The sequence below is a fragment of the Bolinopsis microptera genome, chromosome 13 (genome assembly GCF_026151205.1).
Source record: "Bolinopsis microptera isolate Bmic1 chromosome 13, MBARI_Bmic_1.0, whole genome shotgun sequence".
In the NCBI taxonomy this organism is placed as follows: domain Eukaryota; kingdom Metazoa; phylum Ctenophora; class Tentaculata; order Lobata; family Bolinopsidae; genus Bolinopsis; species Bolinopsis microptera.
In genome coordinates this window covers 15,547,415-15,570,805 of record NC_087084.1, presented here as the reverse complement: position 1 = coordinate 15,570,805, position 23,391 = coordinate 15,547,415, and the positions used below count along the sequence as shown (strand labels likewise).

At 37.1% G+C, this 23,391-nt stretch overlaps 2 protein-coding genes across 3 annotated transcripts in view; both read right to left on the bottom strand.

Annotated features, from left to right (window-relative positions):
* Nucleotides 1–23,391, bottom strand: part of LOC134824863 (U2 snRNP-associated SURP motif-containing protein-like) — a 114,216-nt gene that overhangs the window by 12,912 nt on the left and 77,913 nt on the right. The window contains exons 1-4 of one of the 2 annotated variants that reach the window (XM_063836843.1): nt 2,262–2,392; nt 1,918–2,025; nt 1,675–1,786; nt 40–155 (exon numbers count right to left, since the gene is read on the bottom strand). In XM_063836843.1, coding sequence (XP_063692913.1) covers nt 40–155; nt 1,675–1,786; nt 1,918–2,025; nt 2,262–2,333 — 408 coding nt within the window. In that variant the 5' untranslated portion in view covers nt 2,334–2,392. Of the gene's footprint in view, nt 1–39; nt 156–1,674; nt 1,787–1,917; nt 2,026–2,261; nt 2,393–23,391 lie in introns of those variants that run through there. The other variant, XM_063836844.1, reaches the window with a different exon arrangement.
* LOC134824864 (cullin-3-B-like) lies at nt 8,216–20,303 on the bottom strand. Its single transcript, XM_063836845.1, has 20 exons — nt 20,216–20,303; nt 19,371–19,568; nt 17,903–18,016; nt 17,689–17,760; nt 17,384–17,472; nt 17,065–17,179; nt 16,667–16,720; nt 15,808–15,933; nt 14,832–14,952; nt 14,387–14,547; nt 14,160–14,249; nt 13,788–13,870; nt 13,427–13,514; nt 13,023–13,170; nt 12,500–12,705; nt 12,115–12,210; nt 11,717–11,870; nt 10,998–11,143; nt 8,923–9,029; nt 8,216–8,770 (listed from the first exon to the last, which is right to left on the bottom strand). The coding sequence occupies exons 1-20, from the start codon at nt 20,273–20,275 to the stop codon at nt 8,746–8,748; spliced, it is 2,253 nt and encodes a 750-aa protein (XP_063692915.1). The 5' UTR covers nt 20,276–20,303; the 3' UTR covers nt 8,216–8,745.

Sequence of the window (23,391 nt, the reverse complement as noted above, 5' to 3'; positions counted from 1 at the left end):
TGCCCAAAAAACAGAAATTCTTAGAGGTTTGTTAAAAACCGGTTTTCTAGTCTCAGGGTCGGGGGATGATGAAGCAGCCAGCAACTTAGCGTTCTGGAGTTCCTCTAATCTCTTCATACCAGCAGGGTTGTAGATCCTCCCTTTATCGGATGCTTCTGAAGTGTCATTTCAATTAAGATTAGTAACTGATAAGCTAAATGTTTTTGCCTTCAACTAGAATTAAAGAATATTTAATAAATATAGTGACTTTGTGACTAAATTAGTAACCATTATATTACCGTCTAAAAATTTTTTTTGTCAATAATTAATTTTATGAAGGAGTAAGTCGTCAAAGGATGCGCATTTGTATATTCATTTATTGCTTGTTTAATTTGTTTTTGTGTTTAATTTACGATTATTTGTATTTGAGATTCTGCGATTAAATTTATTTTGTTGATTGTAATATTGTGATATTGCATAATTTATTGTAAATGTACCTTACCAGCCCTACTAAACAACCTTATTTACAACTACAAGATGAGCCCTGCTCTTCTTAAGTTCCACCTCAATGCAACCCATGACGTTGCAAATACTCCAGCAAACATGAGCCTGTGGAACTATGCTGACACAGGACACTGTCCACTTTGCGGATGGAGACACTGCAACATTAAGCACATTTTGGTAGCTTGCAACTTCTCGCTGAACAACAAACGATACAATTGGAGGCATGACAACGTGCTGCGGGTCATTGCGAAATCCCTACTGGATCAAATCGAGAAGTTCAACAACAAAGATTTTAAACTTGAAGTTCAGGACTGGACAGGCTTCAAGTCATCTAGCAGCTGTTACCAAAAACCGAAGACGAAGATGAAAAGAGAGAGTCCTTTTGAGAAAGACCAAGATTGGCAGATTATCTGGGACGAAGATGACCTCCCAGCACAGTTCCCCCAGCACATCTACGGAACTGCAGAACGTCCCGATATTGTAGTCTGGTCTGATAAAGGAAAGGTGGTCATATTAGTAGAGTTGACAGTTGGTGACGAGAGTAACTTTAGTGACCAAGTAGAACGTAAACAAGCACGTTACAACAGAGAGCTTATTCCTGGGCTGCATGGCAGTGGGTGGAAAGCTCAGCTTTTTACGGTAGAGGTTGGGTGTAGAGGCTTCTGGCATCATACCTTACCAGCCCTACTAAACTACTTTGGTGTTACAAAGAGAGTAAAGAAAGCAGTGTTCCAAGAGGCGGCTTTGGTTGCTCTCAGATGTTCCTATGCAATCTGGTTAGCAAGAGAAAACAAGAAGTGGAGTCCCTGCTACAACATCGCACAAAGACCCACTGTTCTACCATCAACTGAGTGAGCTGAGTGTTGGGCCCTTAAAACATTGTTTAAAGCCACACCTGGAATCTCAAGTACCAGGATCAGTGATGGAAGCTAAGCAGATACATAAGTGGAGTTGCTATCGAAAGATATAGAACTCAGGTATCCAACATCGTACCTTGATTATATTGTAGTATTTTCTATGTTTCAGAAAATTATGTAATGTGACGCGATGGAAGTTCTTTAAGCGGGCAATTCCAGTCCAAACCCTGGATACATGACATAAAAGATTCGTTTTCACTTGTTTGCATGAAAAGCATTAATAGAAATAAACAGTTGAGCCAATATGATCTCAATCTAAAGCACTCGTACTGACTTGATTCTGAGTTGATGACATCTCCTTTAACGAATGTTTTGACTTTAGGGGCATCATGTTCAAATTCCCTCACAAATTCTTCGTAAACCTTGGCTTGCTTTTGTTCTTCAACCTGAAAAGTCGTAATTTTTGTTAACTGAAGATTTAACCCAAAGTTTCAAGAACTCAACTAAAAGTGAAAGATCTGTTGAAATGTTGTTACATTTACTGTATAATAATAAATGGTAGAAAATTTGTAATAACCCGTTTTCGTTCTTCAAGTTCCTCTTTTTTCTTTGAAATAGAACTTTTCTGTCTTACACTGTTCATATTCCCCACTGAAAATGCCTTTAATTTCTCGGCAGATATAGTCTGAAAGATTTTGGACGTTAACATTCGCTTTAACAGCTGGAATCGTTCTTTAATGCAAATTACCCATGTCATTAATTTCTGCCAGTTTAGTTGAAAGGAAATGTACACATAAATAATAAATATGAACAAGTATCTTCTTTATTTTGTACTAATTTTCAGTTATAGCACACAATTAACAGGATATGATAGCAACTAAGGCAGTTAATAAACTCTTAATGTAAATAAAAAATAAAAACCTTCATTGATCCAGGGGTGATATTTTCAGGGTTGAGCCCCCATGGCAGCTGTCTTTGTTTTTCCGTTGTCATGATTAAATCATGAGTAGAAATACACCGTCATTAACTAAAAGATACAAAGCAATATTAAGTGGTGTAAATAATTTGCTTCACAATAAGTACATGAATAAAATTAGAATTACTATATGGATAAGCTTGTTACTGTGTAAACTCACACAAATTGAATAAAAAAACGTTGTTGATATTTTTCAGTTTTGGGGAATAATCATTAGTTTTAAATGCAAAGCATGCCTAAATCCATAATCAACATAATGTAGTCAGGTCACAAATCATACCAGAACACAATTCATGTTTGACCTGCTACACAGCAGACTCGTTGCGCTGAAGGGAATCAGAGGAAAATCAATACTCAATAGCCGAGCATAATAATAATAATAATTCTATACAGTAATTTTGTTTTCCTTAAATACCGTGCTGTAAGTTTGCCACCCCTGCAGATTTCGTCGATTTCAGGTGCCGACAGGACCTTAAAAATTAAAAGCAAACTTAAATTTTTTCCCCTAAAATCGAACGCTTTCTGCGCAAAAAATTTACCTCAACAGAAAAAATTAAACATGGCTTCAAATCCAAATTTGAACCAGAGATTTTTCACTTCCTCTCGATAAACTCAATTTTCAACCCAAAATAAAGTCTCAAAGGGGAAAATTACTCAGGTCAGGATTGTAGGCAATGATTATTGGAAATAGCGTTTCAAATAGACCTCTATAACCAATCATCGTATCTCTTATATGTTTCTAACCCAACTCCACTCAGTGCAGCTCTATAACCAAATTGCTTCCATGGCTTTTATGCCTTTACAAAATTCAAAATTCAAAGAAAAGCTAAGTGAATATATTGAATGGTGAAAATGATGCTTTCAGCAAAGAGCAGCTTATAATTCTACATCCCAAAATGGTCACAACCCCTTTAATTAATCTTGTTTCTCTAATTCTGTCGAATTTTACATCTCTAACAGTGTAACCGTAGAGGATCCATGAAAACCAATTCAGTATCAACCACTCACGATAAAGCATGGCGAAGATAAAAAGTATGTTACTTAGAGTCGACTTTAAAAGTATCAAGCATGTGAAAAAACGATGGGAGTAACAATGGATGAGGAATCCACATCAATGATGATACATGAAAACACAGTTAATAATCAAATTACAAATTGAAACAAGAAAAAAATCAAGACAAAACTCGAAAATGCAACGATATCACTAAGAAACTTTTTAGTAAAACAAATTTAAATTTTGGTATTTATTAATAACAATCAAAACATATAATGACAGACTCCTGAAGAATAAATTCAGAAAGCTTCTGAAAGACCGACCTAGTATTCTGTACAAATACAGTATACTTGATGTCAGCGACATCCTTGACATCACATTTAACGTGAACAGGTGATCACTGACGAGTGATTGCTAGGGGGTCTTGGCACATTAAACCGGTACAGGTATTAAACCCCCGAAACCGGTGTGCCAAGTCATCTGCTGATGATGTTCACATAACATTATTTCCTCTCTCCTTTATTCCTTCCGTCTTTTCTTAAACTTACAGTTCAGTTACTTTATTTCACCAGGTCTACCTAAGGATCAATTATTCTTTGGTGGGGTTTCACTTCTGGTATTGGCTTCATTCCCGTTCCTTTTCCTTATTCTTTATACTTATTTTTTTATATAGTTTAATGAGATATCATATCATAAAAATAAAGCCGCACGTTGGTTGACTGCCTCTGGCCTCAGTATGGTGAATAATTTAAGCTTGAAGGTGCCCTGCGCATTTACAGAACATTATGCGGCGATCACATGATCACGAGGACCTGTGAGCGCCAAATTTAATTTAAACTTTCTAGAAATCATACATCACTACGAGTTACTCATGCTTTTTTAATTTTTATAGGAGTGTAGATTGTCAGGTATTTCATTCATTCATACTTAGTCGGTTTAAAGCTGTTATATTTATGTTTAGAACTCACTATTGTTTGAACTATGAAAGCAGAACGTAGATAATGGACAATATACCGACGACAATACCAAGGACCCGAGTGCCGCATTGACTTTTCCGGATCCGTTAATAATCAAATTTTTTATGGAAAATAATGGAGTGGAGTAAAGATTTATAATAAATAAATATATATAGTTTATGATTGTATTGAATAAATTTAAATAAGATCGTTCCATATAATGTATTACAAATTTTAAGCTTACAACTGGCACTTAAGTACCAAAAATAAAGTTTAAACTTTAATATTTGATTTGTGATTGTTTGATTTTTATCCAAGAAAAATTTTCAAAATTTATTTCATTTTTTAAATGAAAATGTTAATTTGTATTGTGTTTAAACTATTTGTATTCACATTTTAATTGTTGATAAGCGCAAGCCAACAAAATTGAATCATTTACTAATTGAAAAACTAATTTTTACTGGGCCGCGCGTTCAGCCTGTCATTCCGCCTAATCTCTATTCTGTTCTATTATGTTCATATGTTTATGAAAATGATAGCCTGAGGTCCCCAGGTAACGTAATTTGTAATATATATAAGCCTAATTTTTTGCCAAAAATTAGTTTTTTGTAATTTATTTAGAAAGACAACATTTTAGAAAAATAATTATTTTACTTCATTTAAAGTTCTGATGGCTGGCACACGCCATGCGCCAGCCATTCAGCGACAAAAAATGTATTTTGTAATTTACCGTGATTTGATTTTGTTGAAATACGTTGCATGCTTGATTCACGATGTCAATCCTTCGCAGCTCGGTGAGGCACAGTGGTGCATTTCGCCGATCTACCGAAGTGGTTGCGAGAAGCATTATTTGATGCGCGCGCGACCCAGTAGTGCATCGCGCTACAAGTTGCATGCCACTAATTTTTGCTTTACTGGGCCGCGCTCAGCCTGTCATTCCGCCGAATCTCTATTCGGCGTGTTTATAAACATAATAGCCTGAGGTCCCCAGGTAGGGGAAAGAGGGACACTGGCAGCGGTCCACTCTACCCATGATTAAATTATGGGTTCTGGTCAAATATTGATTACGTAATATATGAACGACCCTTACCTGGGGACCTCAGGCTATTATGTTCATAAACAACCGAATAGAGATTAGGCGGAATGACAGGCTGCGCGCGGCCCAGTAAGAACGACCCCTAAGTCCCCAAATAGTAAAGGGTTCCCCCTTGTGTGAAATAAAAATTTAAAAATTTGGTCGGTCCTTCAAATATCATAATTTTGCGGTACCAAAATTTAAGCGAGACATTATATTATCTATTTTGTTCGTCCTTTTTACGCACTTGCGTCTTGCAATGCACAGGATCGAGGCCCAGATACAGCTCGACCTTATCGTGCTGCACAGTGAATTTGTTGTTTGTATTATTTTTGATTCACGACGTCAATCTTTAACTGTTAACTTTGCAGCTTGGTGAGGCCCAGTGGTGCATCTCGTCGATCTACCGAGAAGAATTATTAGATGCGCGGCGCGCGCGGCCCAGTATTATAGTGCATCGCGCTACAAGTATCATTGTAGCGCGATGCACTACTGGGTCGCGCGCGTATCCAATAATGCTTCTCGCAACCACTTATGCAGATCGGCGAGATGCAAAGGATTGACATCGTGAATCAACAAGTATCATTGATTATTCACACTTTGAGGCAACTTTTAGTACCAAATTTATAAAAATTGGAGACAACAAATTCTGTGCCAACTCATGGCGACTTGTAGCGCGATGCACTACTGGGTCGCGCCGCGCATCAAATAATTCTTCTCGCAACCACACTTCTCTTCGGTAGATCGGCGAGATGCACCACTGTGCCTCACCAAGCTGCGAAGGATTGACATCGTGAATCAAATGGCGACTAACTCTAAAGTAATGATTTAGCAAGCTCGTATCATTTACTACAATTACATCAAGCGAGCGTGCTAAATCACTCTACAGTCGATTTTTGAGATTGATCTAAAAGGGCCCCGACAGTTGAAACTAACTTCAATCGATGTATTTTCGGACGCTGATTCCGAATCAACCCCCATGACATAGGGTTAAAATGCTCCCCTGACGAGATATTGGCAAAAAACTGTCTCGATCACGTGATATGACCGTATAAGGAAGTTAGTCTAATTTCTCGTTAGGGTTAGGGTTTCAGCATATGCTTTTGTTGAGGATTGGGATCAGATTAGAGGGTTAGGGTTTCGAATAGTCATTCAAGACCAGCTAGAGAACGGGTTGAAAAAGTCACCTGCCAGTCGAGTGTAGAGTGATTAATCATCATCCTAAATCAAGTGTTATTCTAATTCAGCTTAAACTAAACATTGACAATTCAAAACTACAACAACAAACAACAGTACCAACTTTGTTTTGTTTTGCGGTCTCTATGCGATTTGATTGGCAATTCAGCGCAGTGATCACTGATCTCAGATCATCTATATTTATTAATTTAAATACAATAAGGTGTTGAATGTTGTCTGTTGATGTCTGTTCTGTTGCGATCCTCATTTGTTCAGTACTGTTGGTAGTTATTGTGTGTGTGTCTCTCTCTCTTTCTGGCTTTGTATATTTTAGATTTGTAAAAATTACTTTTACAGCGCGTACAATTGACAACGACTTTTCCACTTTACTTGTTAATACTAAAGAATGAAAACGTGGCTATTTTTATTAACAATTAAGAGCAATTGACTTAATAACTTTATACGAAATATCGGAGGTCTTTGAGTGCACTGATAAATCTAAAAAATGACATAATTTCAAGGAAGACAAGTCATGTCAGGACCAAGTGTGACGGTAGACGCAGACATGATCAAAGAAGTGAAATCAATCTTCAAAGACATAGGTGTGGAACTGAACAAGGATTACCATGGCATAGAGCCGGATGACGGCAAATACTTCGGTCCCTACTACATCATCTACCGGTCCAACTATTGGGGGAGCGGTAACAACGGGGCTGGGGGTCTGGTAGTGGACTTCAAGGTGAACAAACTCAAAGAAGCTACAAGACAGTACGGTCAGAAGAAGGATACACCTACCCATGCCTACGGGATTTGCGACAGCACTGGTCACATCATCCATTACAACGCTCGATTGACCAGCTCTTTCGAAGGAACGCAGGGAATCAAGTACTGCAAAGCAGCCATCCGAAAATACAGCGGATAAGGAATCGATCATAGTGATTTGACAGACATTGTAGTTTTAAAAGCTAAGTGCGGACAACATATTACTCAAAACTAATAGTCGCCAACATGTAGCCAACATCGGCTAAATGTTGGGAACAAAAACAAGTTTTTCTTTCGATATACATTTTGTCAGCTATTAGGCCAACAATACCATTTAGATTGTCCATATTTGTGTAGATTTTTCAAATGTACACATGAGTTTCATTATAAGATAATGATTAAGAATTAGTGGTTGGGATGAAAGCAACTTCTGTATCCTGCTTTTTTTATTAAATAAACAGTTTGTTGATGAACAAGTATCATTATAGTTATTTACAAATTACATCATAAAAGTTTGCAAGAAACGTTTCCATGCTCAACATGTCCAATGTCCATACGGTACACAAAAAACGACAATTGTCACGTGGTGTGACGTCATGACACGTGGCGTGACGTCATGACACGTGGTGTGATTGTCGTAGGTTCTAAACTAGATTTTGTGACACTAGGAGTGTTTCTGTTAAAGTCGTTACTTAAATATAAACACGATATATAAAAAGTCGCCGCCAAATTGTTCTCTTCTCGTCATGACACGTGGTGTGACGTCATGACAAATTGTTTTCCCACTGCTCGTCATGTCACTATCAAGTTTAAAACGGGAAATAAACTCAAATTCTCCTCAACAAGATGCAACTAAACGTATTTACAGTTCAAAGTACAGCTTATCATTTTCAAAAATAACCCGTAAACTTTAACCACAAATTACTATAACCTAAATATTATCTCTCCTCTCTAAAGAAATATTATCTGACAGTAAACCCTCTACAACCGAGATGTTGCGCAGTTGTCACGGTAACACCCCATGTAGTCGATGCGCGGCGTAAGTGTGCTTTACACAATTGCACGTGCAACGAAAGCGCGCCTCAACAATGAAAGTGCAACCTCGGAATTTCAAATCTATAATAGTTTTAATCTTTTCTTTCTCAATAAAAGCTCTTCACTTTCACACATCTCAAATATATAATCGTACCAACTAATTAATACCAATTTACAATAATTGATAGTAATCAATTAATATAACATTCACAGTATTGTCGACCTGTTAACACGAAATCCTAGACTATAATCTCTGGCCATCTTTCAGCTAATTGGGCAATTAACTGATTAGCAATTAGCTAATTAGCAATTAGCTGATTGGTCCATCAAAGTTGAAACATTTATTCTCCAGGCAAACTGAGAGATCGCTGGCGAAAGAAAACTGTTCTTTTTGTACGACAAAGTTAGAGATGTAGATTATTGTAGCCACTTCAAGCTAGATACATGTATACTTTCCTGAAATTTAACAGTTAGATAAGGCGGTGCTAGAAGAAATAAATTATTTTCATGTGAGTGAATGACGAGCCTGCTATATTTGTCTATTGAGAGGTTGTAACCATGGTAACCAGAGGTGTAAGATTTGCATTGAACTAATCACAAAACCAAACCTGTCGTTGGGCGATCTGACGAGATATTCTCGCTCGATGAGGCTCTCTATTCGCTTCTTGATAGCAGATGGGGAGGGCATGAAGCGGGACTTCAGTAAACCTGTAACCTGAGGATATATCAGCGTTAGAAGATCACATGAGTGACGTCACACACCCTCTCACGTGACGCCACACACCCTCTCACGTGAAGTCACACACCCTCTCACGTGACGTCACACAGTTCCTATATACTAAGTACTAACCTTAGCTGCCAGAACATTACCCAAACCTCAAAACCTCAGCTATCTTACCTCAGCTATGAGCACGTTGTGTTCAGCTATCTTACCTCAGCTATGAGCACGCTGTGTTCAGCTATCTTACCTCAGCTATGAGCACGCTGTGTTCAGCTATCTTACCTCAGCTATGAGCACGTTGTGTTCAGCTATCTTACCTCAGCTATGAGCACGTTGTGTTCAGCTATCTTACCTCAGCTATGAGCACGCTGTGTTCAGCTATCTTACCTCAGCTATGAGCACGCTGTGTTCAGCTATCTTACCTCAGCTATGAGCACGCTGTGTTCAGCTATCTTACCTCAGCTATGAGCACGTTGTGTTCAGCTATCTTACCTCAGCTATGAGCACGCTGTGTTCAGCTATCTTACCTCAGCTATGAGCACGTCGTGTTCAGCTATCTTACCTCAGCTATGAGCACGCTGTGTTCAGCTATCTTACCTCAGCTATGAGCACGTTGTGTTCAGCTATCTTACCTCAGCTATGAGCACGCTGTGTTCAGCTATCTTACCTCAGCTATGAGCACGTCGTGTTCAGCTATCTTACCTCAGCTATGAGCACGTTGTGTTCAGCTATCTTACCTCAGCTATGAGCACGCTGTGTTCAGCTATCTTACCTCAGCTATGAGCACGTTGTGTTCAGCTATCTTACTTCAGCTATGAGCACGCTGTGTTCAGCTATCTTACCTCAGCTATGAGCACGTTGTGTTCAGCTATCTTACCTCAGCTATGAGCACGTTGTGTTCAGCTATCTTATCTCAGCTATGAGCACGCTGTGTTCAGCTATCTTACCTCAGCTATGAGCACGTTGTGTTCAGCTATCTTACCTCAGCTATGAGCACGTTGTGTTCAGCTATCTTACCTCAGCTATGAGCACGTTGTGTTCAGCTATCTTACCTCAGCTATGAGCACGTTGTGTTCAGCTATCTTACCTCAGCTATGAGCACGTTGTGTTCAGCTATCTTACTTCAGCTATGAGCACGCTGTGTTCAGCTATCTTACCTCAGCTATGAGCACGTTGTGTTCAGCTATCTTACCTCAGCTATGAGCACGTTGTGTTCAGCTATCTTATCTCAGCTATGAGCACGCTGTGTTCAGCTATCTTACCTCAGCTATGAGCACGTTGTGTTCAGCTATCTTACCTCAGCTATCAGCACGCTGTGTTCAGCTATCTTACCTCAGCTATGAGCACGTTGTGTTCAGCTATCTTACCTCAGCTATGAGCACGTCGTGTTCAGCTATCTTACCTCAGCTATGAGCACGTCGTGTTCAGCTATCTTACCTCAGCTATGAGCACGTTGTGTTCAGCTATCTTACCTCAGCTATGAGCACGCTGTGTTCAGCTATCTTACCTCAGCTATGAGCACGTCGTGTTCAGCTATCTTACCTCAGCTATTAGCACGTTGTGTTCAGCTATCTTACCTCAGCTATGAGCACGTTGTGTTCAGCTATCTTACCTCAGCTATGAGCACGCTGTGTTCAGCTATCTTACCTCAGCTATGAGCACGTCGTGTTCAGCTATCTTACCTCAGCTATGAGCACGTCGTGTTCAGCTATCTTACCTCAGCTATGAGCACGTTGTGCTCAGCTATCTTACTTCAGCTATGAGCACGTTGTGTTCAGCTATCTTACCTCAGCTATGAGCACGTCGTGTTCAGCTATCTTACCTCAGCTATGAGCACGTTGTGTTCAGCTATCTTACCTCAGCTATGAGCACGTTGTGCTCAGCTATCTTACTTCAGCTATGAGCACGTTGTGTTCAGCTATCTTACCTCAGCTATGAGCACGTCGTGTTCAGCTATCTTACCTCAGCTATGAGCACGTTGTGCTCCTGTTCCTTCCTCGCCTTCATTATCCTCACTATCGCGGCCTCTATCTCGTGTTTTCTGTCATCATCCACCCGCTGCCTCGTCTCCTGGCGCTCAGGGTCTGTCTCCGATTTAGACGCTATCGCTGAAACGTTTAGCCGTCATTTACAGTTTCATGAGTTTATTATCACTAGATTATTCTATTATATATATATATTATATATATATAATTGAGTGCAAATATCACTGACTGAGTGCTCGGATCACATATCCGATGGATTTTAAAATGGTCATAACTCAGCCATATTTTAACCAATGAACTTGAAACTTTTGGAAAAGTTTTCAATTATCAAGCCAAATGTGTGCAAAAAATTTTGAGTTCTTAGCTTAAAGCTTTCTCATTTTATGAAGACAATAGTGAAAAAGAGGGAGTGTCACGCCACGCCCACTGTAATTGGGCGTGGCTTACGAAACTTTCAGGAAATCTAAGTTTGACCCATATCTATAATCTCTGAAATTTTGGTGCAATTTGGAGACGAATTACGTGAGTTATTAAGAGGTTGCGTGTGGGTAGTCACTTATGGGCCACCCTGTATTATATTAGTCGAGCTGAAGTTTCTGTTACCGTTCTGGAATTCGTAATAAGGAGATTTACATCACGGTAATTGTACAAATAAGGATGTGAGATTTGACAAATACAGTAAGAAAAGGAAAATACCAGTTTGAATCTTGACGCGAATGAGTTTCGAGGAGAACTGATCGTTTATAGTAAACTCGTCTGTAGAAGCAATCTCCTTCGTTTTAGGGTTCTTCTGTAAAACTCGCTGCTGTATTCTTCCTACTGCAAGAGAGAGGAGGGCTCGCTTCAACTCCTGAAATGAGGACAGTTCAACGTGTGACGTCACACTTTAACACGTGACGTCACACTTTGACACGTGACTTGAAACTTTGACACGAATTATACTTATAGACGATCGAATTATACTTATAGAAATCATAACTTCAGAATTATGATATCAATATAAAAATGTTAAGTTATCTACAATAATCTACAATATAATCTACAATAATCTACATTAATCTACAATAATCTACAATAAACTACAATAATCTAACCTTTTCTGGGATGTTTGACTCTGTTTCTATGTCCTTGTACGTATAGGACTGTTGTCTGTTGAACAACATTAGAATACACATCTGATATGTTGACACCTGAGATAATTACATAATTACATAATTATATAATTACATAATTAGATTCAGATATCGAACGGAATGTTGCAAATATCATAGAACAGATCGTTTTTGGTTATTTTACATGAGATCGAGAGGAAATATTGGACAACATGGTAACGTGGTTACTCTGGCTTCAGCTTTAGATGCTATTAGAGGGGGGGGGTGCACTACTATCATATTATACATAGAATTAGCGGGGCTACGAGCAAACTAAAGCTAGCAAACTTGCTAGGTTGCTAGGAAACTAGGTTGCTAGGTAACTGACCTGTAAAATGTGACGTTTAGGAGACACTACATCGTCCTTCTTCTGATAGAATATGGCATTAATATCAGCCTGTCCCAAGTGAGGCTGCAAGTTTAACTGTCTGCCGCTGTGGTCCTTTAGGTAGAAGGTCTTGAAACGCTCAAACGCTATTTCAGCTTCTTTGGGAAGTTTTGATGTGACCTTGCAGGGGGAGATAGGCCAGTAACCTGGGAAATAAAATGATGGTTTAATAGTCACCACGTGTTATGACGTCACACCACGTGTTATGACGTCACACCACGTGTTATGACGTCACACCACGGGGAGATAGGCCAGTAACCTGGGAAATAAAATAATGGTTTAAAATCGGAGATTATTATTCAGCTTTTTGATATTTTATCCAGAACTGGTTAACATTATTACTTTGTGAGACAACACAATTAAAGAAATTCGGGAATTTCTTGGCAAATCTAAAACATTACGTGATGATCAAATTTTCTAAATTAAACGACGAATTAATTAATAAGTCAATTAGCAGTCTCACCAGTAGTGAGAACCCTGACATTAAGATCAATAGAGAGGGGAGGCATGTCTTTAGTGACTTCCCTGAACTTCTCATTGACAGAGTTAGAGATACTCATGTCCTTAAACATTCCCTCCAGTTTACATGTGAACTGGCAACCACACTCGGTCTGGAGGTTTAATTAATTAATTAATTAATTAATTAATTAATTAATTAATTAATAGCTTACACAGGAGTAATCCTTCACAGGAGTAATCCTTCAACTTGATAATTGAGCAATGTATTACAATTAGTTAATTACATGTTGTATTGAGCGCGCGGGTGATTTAAGGAGTGAAATTGTTCACATTTTAAGTTACCGCATTCAAGTAACATTTTGTGAAGGGCAAGTGACAGTTCTTTGTATAATGGTATAACATAATTACCTTGAGTTTTGATATCATATTCTTTTCAGCATCGTCAGAAACGGAGCGGTGATTGAGCAGACGTTTTGCTAAGTGTTGTTTGTAATACCTGAGATTCAGGGCCTTGTTATCAACTTAAATGTCTTTTTAGTTATGTTAATTTATCTTTAATGTCTTTTTAGTTATGTTAATTTATCTTTAATGTCTTTTTAGTTAAATGTTAATTTATCTTTAATGTCTTTTTAGTTATGTTAATTAATGTAATTTAATCAATTAGAGCGTAAAATAACTTTATCTTCACGATCAGGTTACTGAACCCCAGTTGACTGAACTAAGTGATAAATTAGTTTATTAATGGATTATTTAGTAGTATTTTACCCACCTCTCGAACACGTCCTTGTCAACGAGGAATTTAAACAAAACTATACTCTGGTCCAACACCCTCTCGATATCTTGCTCTGACAACTGAAAACGGGATTAAGTTAATTAATTACAACACCCTCTCGATATCTTGCTCTGACAACTGAAAACGGGATTAAGTTAATTAATTTTATAGGAACACCCTCTCGATATCTTGCTCTGACAACTGAAAACGGGATTAAGTTAATTAATTTTATAGGAATCAATTATACAGGAGACAATTAATTAGATACAGCATTTTAAAACCACACAAGTTTTATTATTCGAGATTTAGTTTAATTACATTTTTAATTAAATTAAATTAAATTAATTGAATTAAGTTTCTAAGACTCACCCCTTTAGTTCCTTTCTTTAATTTATCGTCAATAAATAGTGATAAGTATTCTGGAGATTTAGGGTTCAGGTTCAGGAAATGCTCGAATTCCTGGGAAAGGTTTATTACGAACATTTTTCTTCTTGAAAGAGTTATATTTCAAATGTCTGACACTGTGTCAAAATGTAGACACATAAATTACTCAAATTATTAACAAATCGTTAAATTGATCAATAAATTGGACTAACCGAGCAGATGGCTTGCTTGAAGGTGTGATCGTTACCGAACGAGTTTTTGAGGAACTGATCAAACCTCTCTTTCAGATCCAGCAAGCTCTGTACGTACGTTACTGTGTTATTGATATCTCCCTCGGAATCCACCAGTGTCTTACCACACTCCCTTATGTATCCTGAACACAATTAGTTAATTAGTTAGTTAGTTAATTAGTTAATTAGTTATTATTGAATAATAAATATGGTAATTATTTTGAGAACTGTGTAACCTCCTCATTAACCAGTTTTGATACTTTTTGGTTTGAAAACTGATTTCTCTTTTGATTTTAGTACCGCTGATCTGACATTATCTACATTGCAATATAGATCTATTTTAGTAAAACGTTTCAAATTTTTAAAACTGGTAAAGTCATGACTCAACTGCTTGAGTCATGACATTATAAAAAGACAAACTCCCCACCTTTCATAGCATCACACATACAAAGTAAACCACCCTCCACTCGTTGTAGCAGCCCGTACATACACTTCAGATCGTCCTGCTTATCATTCTTTAACATGTACACTACTCCTGAATTCTCCATCTGAAAGTGTACTGTGGTTATCTACATGTACACTACTCCTGAATTCTCCATCTGAAAGTGTACTGTGGTTATTTAACATGTACACTACTCCTGAATTCTCCATCTGAAAGTGTACTGTGGTTATCTACATGTACACTACTCCTGAATTCTCCATCTGAAAGTGTACTGTGGTTATCTACATGTACACTACTCCTGAATTCTCCATCTGAAAGTGTACTGTGGTTATCTACATGTACACTACTCCTGAATTCTCCATCTGAAAGTGTACTGTGGTTATCTACACATTGTATTACACTAATGACGTCACACCACGTGTTATGACGTCACACCACGTGTCTACAGATTGTACCACACCGCAAATCAGAGTTTTTATATTGTTTGCAGGATGTAAAACAATGTGTGTAAGTGCACGACTGAAGAAGAAGAAGAAGAAGAAGAAGAAGAAGAAGAAGAAGAAGAAGAAGAAGAAGAAGAAGAAGGAGAAGAAGAAGAAGAAGAAGAATAAGAAGAAGAAGAAGAAGAAGAGGAAGAAGAAGAAGAAGAATAAGAAGAAGAAGAAGAAGAAGAAGAAGAAGAAGAAGAAGAAGAAGAAGAAGAAGTGTATAATATCAGTCTCCTGAACTACATTATTCATCACATTTTAAAGACTACCTCATGAAGACCTACTGTAGATAAGTTTTGTTGTCCACAATTCTACTCTCTTATACGGGACATTAACGTGATTAGCTGACACTAAGGAACTGTAATTGGGTAACTTTATTATTGGCACTTCTCCAGAAATCACATGTTAGCATCTAGCTGTGATGTTTAAAGTTGACTGATAAACATGATAAGACTGGTTGACTGATCACAAACCTCAACAATAGTCTTCATGTGCACGGATATAAGTTCCCGTTCCACCACGTTTGTAATGGGGCCCTCACTGCTGAGGTCGAGGTAATGTTTAGCCCGCTCAGCTTCCTCCTTTATGCGGGCCTCCACCTGAAAGATAGTAGTATTTAGAACAATAATCACAATCGTAATAACTGCTAGAACAATAACCACAATCGTAATAACTGCTAGAACAATAACCACAATCGTAATAACTGCTAGAACAATAACCACAATCGTAATAACTGCTAGAACAATAATCACAATCGTAATAACTGCTAGAACAATAATCACAATCGTAATAACTGCTAGAACAATAATCACAATCGTAATAACTTCTAGAACAATAATCACAATCGTAATAACTGCTAGAACAATAACCACAATCGTAATAACTGCTAGCACAATAATCACAATCGTAATAACTGCTAGAACAATAACCACAATCGTAATAACTGCTAGAACAATAATCACAATCTTAATAACTGCTAGCACAATAATCACAATCGTAATAACTGCAAGAACAATAATCACAATCGTAATAACTGCTAGAACAATAATCACAATCGTAATAACTGCTAGCACAATAATCACAATCGTAATAACTGCTAGCACAATAATCACAATCTTAATAACTGCTAGCACAATAATCACAATCGTAATAACTGCAAGAACAATAATCACAATCGTAATAACTGCTAGAACAATAATCACAATCGTAATAACTGCTAGCACAATAATCACAATCTTAATAACTGCTAGAATTGTCTAGACTGGGAATGAGACAAGTGTGGCAGTCTCCTCGATGCAGCTGGTTTTAGTTATGAGTTTCAACAGCCCGTACCTTCTTAACGTAGACTGAAGCACTGTTCTCTGCTAAAAACTGCTGGCTCTCCATCTGAAATATGTTGCAAAGTGAGAAAACATTCTAGGATATACTATAGATAACATTGTTTAGATTACAAATGCTCTACACGCTTTACAAATACCGCACACTGACTCAATCTAACTGAATTATGCAGTTATAATTGGCTAATTGCCAATTTATCAGTCGCCTACAACAAAGTTCAAGGAAACTATTCCTCTGGACACTCTTTGGAGGTTAGATGAATAATTTTACTACATTCTTTAATTTCGGCTTAAAATGCTACACTTTTGGGAAAACATGACCTACAGTGTGATCTTATGATGACAAGTTAAGAAGGGAAGCCAATAAGTTTAACTAATAAATACGCTGCTTACCTTGAAGAACTCTCCTGAAACCTCCAGGAAAGGCTGCTCGAAGTTTTCTTCATAAACTGTTCTTGTTTTTATTCCGAGAGCCATCAACATCTCACAGGTCGCCTTTACTGCACCCCTGACAGCGAAATACACAATGAATTCACTGATGCGCGTCACAGTAAACGGACGTGCGCGTTGGTTATACTTTCCATAAGAATCACTAAAAAGTTCTAGTTGTTAGCATTTATAACGCGCATCTGAGCCGCGCGAGAGTCCTCATAATGTAGGGTCCTGTGATCTAATTCGTTTCACCTCACGTGTGACTATTTTAACTACTGACCTATCCACTATTTCACCCCTCCTTTCTTTTGAAACCATATCCAACAGAGTCGATGTAAGATGAGTTTTTATAGCTGGATGGTTCACTACCTGAACAACACAAATCACCAAGTTGCAAGAATTTAAAACATGACATTTCGAAAACATTTCTTTGCGAACTTATTTAACAATTAGATTCTAACTCCTCAAGATTACTTCGTTGAGAAACTTGCTGAGTGATAAAAACTATCTGAGATCCACCGTCCCGGTTTACAACAAATCAGAAAGTAAATCATTTGAGAAACATCGTGAGTGTGAAAAACTTACCAATTCTTTAAACAATTTTAATCCGAGATCTTGTACTTCGTCAACTTTGTTATTCTTTACGTATACGCGATCCTGTTATGAAGATCGTCAAACAAACAGTTTTACAAAATGAAAGCAGTTTTTGGAAATCATTCGAATACTTAAACTTAGTAATGTCACATGTACCACCACATGAATATTAGAATAGAATACTTATTATAATTATTCAACTCACCATATACATAAAGACATCTTTAATTACTTGCATTGAAACCTTATGATCTTGCCACTGTGTATTCAAAGTAGCCAAGAAATTATTGTACAACGATTTCTGAACTATCTCTCTGACCTGAAAAAAATAGATTACGTACAAAGATTTCTGATCCCTCTTGCCTACTATTTCAATGATAATATAGCACTCAAAATAAATTGTGCCGTATATTTTGTGACAATAATTACAAAGAAAATAACATGTACTCCAACCGTATCTACAACTAGCTACTATTAGCGTTAAAGCACGAGACAGCACCTAGCAACTACCTGTACGTCACGTGTCAAAACAAACCCGGTGCACTGCCTAGCTAAGAATAGCATCACGGGCTAGACAGGGGGCGGTATCATGTTAAAATATTTTACAAAGGAGCAGCATGTTAAAACAGCTATATTTGGGGAATATATATAAAATATTGAAGTGTACTTTCAGTTAAACTAGTAACACCCAGAATACATGTTCATTATGTCATTGTACACGTTGCTATTTGCTGAATCACATGCCCAAATGGAATGACAATTTACAATATGTATAGTGTTAGCGATGTTATTAACGACACATTAAAACAGCGTACAAGTACAATCCAGTTAAATTTCAACCTTTTAAAATTAACCACATCAATAATAAATCGTGGGTTTTAAAGAGGTCTGTGTTATTAAAAATTCTCTTGAAATTGAGTTTATAGTAGTTAGTTTATAGTTGTTTGTGATAGAGGGGAGTGATATCTATCAGCTGCTTTCGGTCCCATGGAAAAATATTGTTCCTAGTGGAAGTTATCGCCGGTCAAAGGTCACTGCTTATGTTTAATTGTATTTCAGCCAGAATTTTGAGAAAGACCTTTTGAAAGTTTGGGGGTGATTGCTCAAAAATTTAGGAGAAGATAGATTTTTAGACTCGATTTCCAGGATAGGAGGCCCGATTGATAGGAGGCCCGATTGAAAATCGCTTGCACAATACAATTACTCATATCACAGGATATCACTCCCCTCTATCACAAACAACTATAAACTCAATTTCAAGAGAATTGTCATGAAGACCCGCCCTGGCCCCCTTAATCTACAATTTGTAAGTCGGACCATGGGTCGATTATCGAAACTCATTACAACATGGGTGTGAGTTGAAACCTTAAAAAATGTTACACTTTCAAACATTCAGTGAACGTGTATTGGAAATTATACATTTTGCACCGAAACACGATGAGAATGATTATTGTAGGTTACGACTTACGAACTAGAAACATTCATCACACGTTTGTTCCTATTATTACAGTTGAGTACATTCTATAATATAACTGATTTAACGATTGGGACCACCGCGATTTTGCCGTTATTTTATAGAATTTTCCAAATAAATAACTAATATCCCACACCTCCCTCCAATTATCAGTTATAATTAGTAATTAATTAGTACTTAATTATCAGTAAATCCTTACTTCTTTTCTGAGATGTTCCTCAATAACCTCCTTCATTAGTTTGTAGAGGCGGGGGCCGTGTTTGTGTAAAACTAACGTATAAGCGTTTCTGTAGAGCTCCTCGTAGCTGAGCCCCCCATTGTCTTTGTTCTGAATGGTCCTTATTGCGTCCTCCAACAAGTCCAGCATAGACTGCACATAGGACTCGTCCATGTTCATCTGAAGATAAATACCACGTGTTACCAGGTGTTATTAAGTGTTAACAGGTGTTACGAGGTGTTACTAGGTGTTAACAGGTGTTACTAGGTGTTACCAGGTGTTGTGTAAGTAGTAAAACACTATTTACTGTGAACCTTGCTTAGTCGGTTCCCTGAAACTGTTTTAACTAGTTTAAATACTACTACTACCTCTTAATGTCTACTTCAGTGGTCAGCTAATTAGACAACTCAGTAGTTGTTGTGTTGCAACTTACTAATTGGAAGCGTTTTGGAACGACAACAAGTGAAAATAACGGCAATATTCTGGAAAGTTTCCTTGGAGATCAGGTTACCACGGGTTATCACGTGTTATCAGGTTAAAAGCTGTTGAGTGTTTCAAGGGAAATTGCCTCAGTTGAAGGTATGTGAAGGCTATCTTAATAAGATCCATAATATCACGACTGGCCCTACTGTCTTATGTCTCTACGATTATCTAAAGTTGAACTACCATGCACATTGCACATTTAATAAATCAATAACAGGCACAAATTGCTCATTAAAATCTTAAAATCAAAAACTAAATTGTCCATAATTAATAATCAAGATTCAATTGTATCATATATCTATAGATAACTTTTATCTGATCAATTAAAATATTTGTTTCATTACCTCAAAAGCAATCCTCATGCTCTGACTTTCCTTCTTACTTGAGGTTGGTTTCATACTCATCTCTGTTCATATATATTATCTAATAATAATGAGGTTTAGTTGAACAGGTTCACAATAATTTATTTTATAATATCAAGTAATGTAGAATGTACAGATTTAGTAAGTGGTTCATTTCTATATTTAAGTTTAAGTTCCAGATTCCTCTGCCATAGAAGGTTTCTAGTTCTATTATAATATAATGATGTCTGCAAAGTTTGAGAATGTTTTTCTTGTGTGTGACTTAACGGGTGATACTCGTAAATTTTTTGTTCTAATTATATAAGACCGTCGACGAGTCTAACTCGGCGCACGTCTTAGTAGTTTATAAACCTTAGGTGTGACACAATTTTTTATCTTTTATTGTCAAATAAAGTACATTGGTTCTTAAATTTTTATGAGATCCCAGTTTATATATTTAAAAAAAAACTTTCTGCTCTGAGGAGGAGAGAAAGTTTTTGTGGAGAGCCGCTCAGACATGGGCACCGTATTGTGTAAATTATTTAGGTATATTTTATGCAATATCTTTGTCGCATACGAGCGGGGTAGTAAATTTAGTGTTTCGTTTCGTTTCGTTTCGAATGCTATAAAGTTCTGTGAATGATGTTTGGCAATGTGTATTATATATAATACACATAATAATATAATATACACGGGGGCATAAAGTTAGTGCAAATTCGATTTTTAGAGGCCACACCCAATTTGCGAACATGGTTGATACTCCATTTTAATATATCGCAATAGGTCATTAAATGTGGAGTATTTTCTCTCTCCAGCAGCAGGAGACGCTGACCAATCAGAAGAAGAAGAAATGTGGAATATGATCTGAAAAGACGACATGAAACAGATTTTCAAGCAATTTGTTCATCTCGCTAACAAAATTGATTGGGTAATCAATAATCATGTGATAGCATACACTATGACATCGTAATTGGGCTTTCTGCAGAATTCCTATAGCGTGGATCTAGTGTCAACCCTTTTTGCTTGATATCTCAGTCATCTGAGTAGCTAGAGCTCCCATTTTTGTAGGACAATTGTATTTTAAAATGCCAAACACAATCCATTACAATTTGACTTGATCCAATCTTTCAAAATAACTAAAAAACTGCACAAATGAATGTTTGCTGTTGTTTTAGTTCCTATTTCTTCTTCCATGTTCAGTGTTCACTCATCACTGTTTGTTTATCAAATTTTTCTATGCTGTTTCGAGGGGGTTTATAGCATAAAAATCAGCAGTGTGTCTCCAACGTGATGGTTGGGGGTGGACTGCAACCAGATTATGTACCAAACACCTGGCCATGCCATATCCCTCAAACTCTATGATAATTCGCTAACTACCATGAGCAGCAGATAGATACCAAATTTGAATTGTGACATTGGTTAAGAATATTTAAGATGGGGTCTTATCAATTATTTCTAAATTGCTCTAAAATATTTTTCAATTATTTGTAAATTGCTAACATATCTTTGAAGGATACATTCGATATACATAATAGGGTCAGTCCATGCCTTCTAATTCTTTGCCTTCCCAAGTACACCTCTTACTGCTACTAGCACACTTCTCATAATGTCCAGGTTGTGTAACAATGGACCTGATTGCTTAGTGCTTTTCTGTGCCTGTTGATTACAATAAATTCTACAATCCTAATTTTGTATCGTGATGGAGACCGGTGTCCATACAAAACATTTACTAGGTTGCCGTTTGGTGTGAGCAATAGCGAACAGCACGCACACTCCTTTGCCCCGTCAACCTATATCTAATCTATTTAAAGAGTGACAACCATACTACACATTGAATTGGGATTCCTTTAAATATCAAATTGATTTATTGTAAACTTGTTTATTCTGTAATAAATGGCATAAAATTGAAATTTTTGTTTAACTGAAACTTTTGTTTAACTGAATCAAACATTTTTGTAGAGTCCCTCCAAAAATAAAACAAAATAACCATTTCACAGAAGTGGTTTCATTATAATAAAATAATTTGTGATATGTGTAAAAGTGATAAATTAATAAATTAATTTACATTAATTATTAACAGGCCCCTGGGCAATAACATACGCTTTATAAAAATGTACAAAAAATACACAATTTTTAGTTAGCAACACTGGTTCAGCACGCGGCTGATCAAAAAAGTTTAGTTTACATTTACTAACTACAGTGTACAGCGTACATGAAAAGATAACTTGTACTGAATTGTTTAATACTAAATACATATTAAGTCTGACATGGTTCAATGAATTAGCCACGAAAATGTTCAAATTGTGTAGGAGGGTAAAGGACACAATTACTAGTAATGCTTCTTTGTGCCCGTTGACTACAATGAACATTTTGTGGAATTTCTCCAGACGGCTTTTATCTGAGTGCTGGTTATTTACTAGGTTATGCACTGCACAAGCCAGGCCATCATTTGTTTTTGTGTCAGCCTCGCTACCAGGTTGCAGAGTATGTTCAATATTTAAAAAATCATACACATTTACTAATATCAGAGTCCAATCTAGCTGCAAACGTTAGACACCACAGTTCAGACGGCTATAATTGGAACGCAAGTGATTCACGGTTATGTAGAAGCCAGGCACAAATTTATTTTGTTTTCATGCTAGCCACGCTACCAGGTTGCAAAGTTGGTTCACTAAAAAGTCATACATCACCTTAATAATCCCAGAATGTGTGTTTTCTGTTCGTCTGTGTGTAATTTCCGAGCGGCTTAATCAAAAAAACAGTAAGAGTTATGGGGCCGGTTTTTTCGGTATAGTGCCGACAAAGCTATGAGGAAGTCAAATGGTGAATTTTTTTTAAATCGGCAGGTGGTAAGTGGTTTAATTGATGGTTTTGTACCACAAATGTTACATAAAATGGCTTGAGCAGAACGGCAAGAGTTACGGGGCTCGTCTCTCATAAATGGGTTAGCCCGGGAAGATTCGCTGTAATGTTATACCATAAGCTTATTAGGGGAGGGGGGACTTATTATTATCAAACATGTCAATCTTACAAATGTCAACAATCCTAAAATAATTTAGAACCGAAACGTGATCCTTTGTAAAATTATATGTCCCAATAATCAAATTGACTTGTACTCAAGTATAAAGTTAAACAATTTACTCCAATAACCACGGTCACTAGCAAGTTCTCTCAAATGG